Source organism: Saccostrea cucullata, unplaced genomic scaffold, assembly GCF_032062105.1.
Source record: "Saccostrea cucullata isolate Sc308-1 unplaced genomic scaffold, CSIRO_AGI_Scuc_v1 ctg5627, whole genome shotgun sequence".
NCBI classification, from domain to species: Eukaryota; Metazoa; Mollusca; class Bivalvia; order Ostreida; family Ostreidae; genus Saccostrea; species Saccostrea cuccullata.
The window spans coordinates 34,408-38,929 of record NW_026929543.1 but is presented as its reverse complement, the minus strand read 5'-3'; the positions used below and the strand labels follow the sequence as shown (position 1 = coordinate 38,929).

Here is a 4,522-nt window from a genome sequence, read left to right as displayed (position 1 = left end):
ATCGTTCAATAAAAGTTTAATTATCACATCTTTACCCTTTTTACCATCTTTTCTGAAGGAAAAGGCATTTTGAATTGAAGATTTAATCTAATTTAGCTACATTTTTTTTACCATCTGTAATGCTGTAAGTTTTATTTCCTAAAGACTCTTCTTACCTGCAAGCTATGTGAAATGGTGTCCATCCATCTTTGTTTCTTAAGTGGACACTGGCTCCAAACTTCAGAAGAAGCCTTATTACATCTTCATTGTCTTTGGTGCAGGCAAGCATCAAGGGAGTCCTGGAATACATGATTCAAACTTTCAGTTACTGAGTTAGCACCTCCAGGTCTGGTACTAAAGTAGTCCTTTTACATATACACATCTTTGTTAGCCCTGAAGTTGCAAAGATCACAGTAGTTGTTGTTTACATTGCTTTATTGATAAACCTGCTAATTCCCCAGAATTGCGGAATTTTACTCACCCTCTCCTCCATAAGGCCTAGAAAAAAAATATGTTTGTTTCCGCTTTCAGGCTGAAAAAATATAGGGTAGGTAGGTAGGCAATTATTTTTTTTTTTTTGAAAATTTTTTTTTGCTTGTTTAATCAAAACGTGTATAGAAGTAACATTAATGACAAAAGAAATGGTGGTTTCAAGCATTTCTGTGACTTAAACTTATAAAAGGTGACCCAAACTTCTTTCTGTCTTGAAAAGCTTGCAAAGTTGGAGACTCTAATTCCCTGCGTGAAATCTTGCACTTCATGGGACAAAAGCATTAAAAAAAATGTTTAGGGTCGGCACTATAAATTAGGGTCAGTCGGGAAAGCGGAAACACACATATTTTTTTTCTAGGCCTAATACATGAACATGTATATGGTTAGATAAAAAGTTACATCATGTACATATGCCTATATTGACAAATGTAAGCATTACATAAAAGTATCAATCTACAATCAATATTAGCTACTTATACATGTACTCACTAACCATAAAACTATCAATCTAAAACCAATAAGCTACTGGTACTCACTAACCAGTCAGCTCTCTTTAAACTGTCCACCTGCGCCCCTGCCTTCAGTAGACACTCCACACAGCCTGTCTGACCAGCCTGGGCTGCTTCATGAAGGGGCCTTTTACCATCGAGATTCGAGGTTTCTATATCGGCACCAGAGTCTATGAGATACTGCAGAAGAGTCAAGTGGCCACATCTTGCTGCGATGTGGAGGACAGTGTCACCCGACTTGTCGTACTGCGTGTTCAATGTCCACGTTGGTTTTCCTTCATCATTTGCATTTAATGTTTTAAAATATTCAAGGTCGCCATGCTGTGCTGCCTTGAAATATTCATCCATTAACAGAACTGAGTTAACGTCAAACGGAGTTCTGTTTCATTTCTGTTTCAAAATATCTCAACAGACACCAACTCCCTAAATCACTGTCATGCTGTTTACACCAAAATTTTACTCGGAAGAGAATTGCGGACGATTATGTTCAAAACCAAAACCGCCGCTAATAGTTATCCGGATTAACATTCTCTCTCTCTCTCTTTCTCTTTCTCTCTCTTTCTCTCTCTCTCTCTCTCTCTCTCATTTTTATGCGCCCGGATCGATAGATCCAGGGCGTATATTGTTTTTGTCCTTTCTGTTTGTTTATCTGTTTGTCTTTTTATCTGTCTGTCTGTTGTCAACTTTAACCTTCGCCATAAATTTTGAATAATAAGAGATAGGGACTTCATATTTGGTATAAACCAATAATTAAATCTTTCAAATGACATCAAGGTCAATGACCTTGTGACCTTGACTGTGACCTATATGCTAAAAATAGCTTTTTCGACTTTTTGCCATAACTTTTGAACCATAGGAAATAGGGACTTCGTATTTGGTATGCATACTCCACTAATAAAGTTCTTTCAAATGACACCAAAGTCTATGACCTTGACCGTGACCTAAATGCTAAAAATAGCTTTTTTTGAACTTTGTTGCCGCCGGGCGCATAGTGTTTCACAAACACATCTTGTTTTTTTTTTTTTTTTTTATAATTTTCACTCAATATTTTATCAGCAAACAGGGAGACACACTATCTGAAAAATGCAATTTGCGATTAATTCCATTCAAATAGGATTGAACCTAGCTGCAGATCTGTAGCTCTCCGAAAAAATATATATTGATAGACCGGAGAGCTACAGTGCCACCAATTGAAAAAACTGTATATTTATTGCGCACGAAAAAGTGCGCTCGATTCTTGATTAATTTTTCCAAATTCTTACCTCAATTGCAAAAAATGGAAGATTTCAAAAAATTACTCTCTCCTCTATCAAGCTCTCTCGTAGTTGACATCTGAACGAAGCATATTGGACCGAATTATCTTTGAAACCAAAATGGCAGTATAAATAAGCGAAATGTCCGATGATTGCAATATCAGGGCCAGGAGGACTATTAACAACAATTATGAGGAATGTTTTGTTGTGGAAAGAGTCAAAGAATATGTTAGGAACACACGGTTAGTAATATTTTGAGATTACACTTTAAAAACATGGAGAAATAAATCGACAACCGAGCGCATTTTTTTGTGCGCAATAAATACGAGGGATACAGTTTTTTCAATGGGTTGCTCTGTAGCTCTCCGGTCTATCAATATATATTTTTTCGGAGAGCTACAGATCTGCAGCTAAACAAGGAACTATTGTCCCCCGCTTTCGCGAAAGCGAGGGGACATTAAATCTCATTCGTCTGTCTAGCTGTCCGTCTGTCCGTCAGTCTGTCAGTCGGTCAGTCTGTCAGTCTGTCCGTCACAAAAACTTTAACCTTGCCCATAACTTTTGATTTAGTGGAGCTATGACTTTCATATTTCACATGTGTATTCCTTGTAACAAGACCTTTCTTTGGGTACCACCAAATATGACCTTTTGACTTTGACCTTGGAGTCTGACCCACTTTTACACAAAAATTCCAACATTTTACTTTGGCCATAACTTTTGAGTAGTAGGTACTAGGACTTTCATATTTCACATATGTATTGTATGTAGCAAGACCTTTCATTGGATAACATCAATCTTGACCTTTTGACCTTGACCTTGGAGATTTACGTACAAATGGAAAAACTTTAACCTTGACCATATCTTTTGAACGGTGAGGACTAAGGCATTCGTACTTCACAAATGTAATCCTTGTGAGAAGACCTTTCATTGGATACCAATAACTTTTACCCTTTGACCTTGACCTGGGAGTTTTAACAACTTTCAAAAACTTTAACCTTGGTCACAACTTTTAAACAGTAGATACTAGGACTTTTATATTTCACAAATGTATTCCTTCTTGCAAGACATTTCATTGGATACAAACAACCTTGACCTTTTGACCTTGACCTTTGAGATTTACGTACTTATGAAAAAACTTTAACCTTGACCATAACTTTTGAACGGTGAGGGCTAGGGCTTTCATACTTCACATATGTAATCCTTTTGAGACCTTTCATTCGATACCAAAAACTTTTACCCTTTGACCTTGACATTGGAGTTTTAACTACTTTTTAAAAAAAACTTTAACTTTGGTAACAACTTTTGAACGGTAGATACTAGGACTTTTATATTTCACATATGTATTCTTTGTGGCAAGTCCTTTCATTGGATATCAACAATTTTGACATTGACCTTAAAGATTTGCGTACTTATGAAAAAAACTTTAACCTTGACCATAACTTTTGAACAGTAAGGGCTAGGGCCTTTATACTTCACATATGTAATCCTTGTGAGAAAACCTTTCATTGGATATCAACAACTTTGACCCTTTGATCTTGAACTTGGAGTTGACGTACTTTTAAAAAAACATTTTACTTTGGCCATAACTTTTTAACGGTCAGGATTAGGGTTTTCATCCTTCAAAAAAAATCAACTTCAGTGTTACTTTCTAAATAAATGACATATGATAGTATGGTTCATATTACACACAATATGTCATAAAAAATAACATCTCACCCACAAAGACACCGAAAGCGGGGGACCACAATTCTTTGAATTTGCTTGTTGTCCCCCGCTTTCGCGAAAGCGAGGGGACATTAAATCTCATTCGTCTGTCCGTCGGTCCGTCTGTCTGTCCGTCGGTCCGTCAGTCTGTCCGTCCGTCACAAAAACTTTAACCTTGCCCATAACTTTTGATTTAGTGGAGCTATAATTTTCATATTTCATATGTGTATTCCTTGTGATAAGACCTTTCTTTGGGTACCACCAAATTTGACCTTTTGACCTTGACCTTGGAGTTTCAACTACTTTTACTAAAAAATTCCAAACTTTTACTTTGGCCATAACTTTTGAATGGTAGGTACTAGGACTTTCATATTTCACATATTTATTCTTTGTGACAAGACCTTTCAATGAATACCAACAACTTTGACCTTTTGACCTTGACCTTGGAAATTTACGTACTTATGAAAAAAATATATTCTTGACCATAATTTTTGAACGGTAAGGGCTACGGCTTTTATACTTCATATATTTTATTCTTGTAAGAAGACCTTTCATTGGATACCAAGAACTTTGACCTTTTGACCT

General features: G+C 36.4%; 1 protein-coding gene across 2 annotated transcripts; it reads right to left on the bottom strand.

Moving 5' to 3' along the window:
• Nucleotides 1-151: 151 nt before the first annotated feature.
• Nucleotides 152-1,432, bottom strand: LOC134281137 (ankyrin repeat domain-containing protein 16-like). 2 transcript variants are annotated; one of them, XM_062763604.1, is made up of 2 exons: nucleotides 1,012-1,432; nucleotides 152-278 (listed from the first exon to the last, which is right to left on the bottom strand). In XM_062763604.1, exons 1-2 carry the CDS (start codon nucleotides 1,326-1,328, stop codon nucleotides 152-154), a joined length of 444 nt encoding a protein of 147 aa, XP_062619588.1. In that variant the 5' UTR covers nucleotides 1,329-1,432. The 2 variants fall into 2 exon arrangements, with proteins under 2 accessions (XP_062619588.1, XP_062619589.1); XM_062763605.1 differs by having other exon boundaries at nucleotides 168-278; nucleotides 1,008-1,432.
• Nucleotides 1,433-4,522: the final 3,090 nt, after the last annotated feature.

Coding starts and splice junctions, on each gene's coding strand:
- LOC134281137 (XM_062763604.1), bottom strand. CDS start 1,328: ATGGATGAATATTTCAAGGCAGCACAGCATGGCGACCTTGAATATTTT. Junction 279..1,011: donor AGTTTAAAGAGAGCTGACTG/GTTAGTGAGTAC, acceptor CATGTATTCCAG/GACTCCCTTGATGCTTGCCT.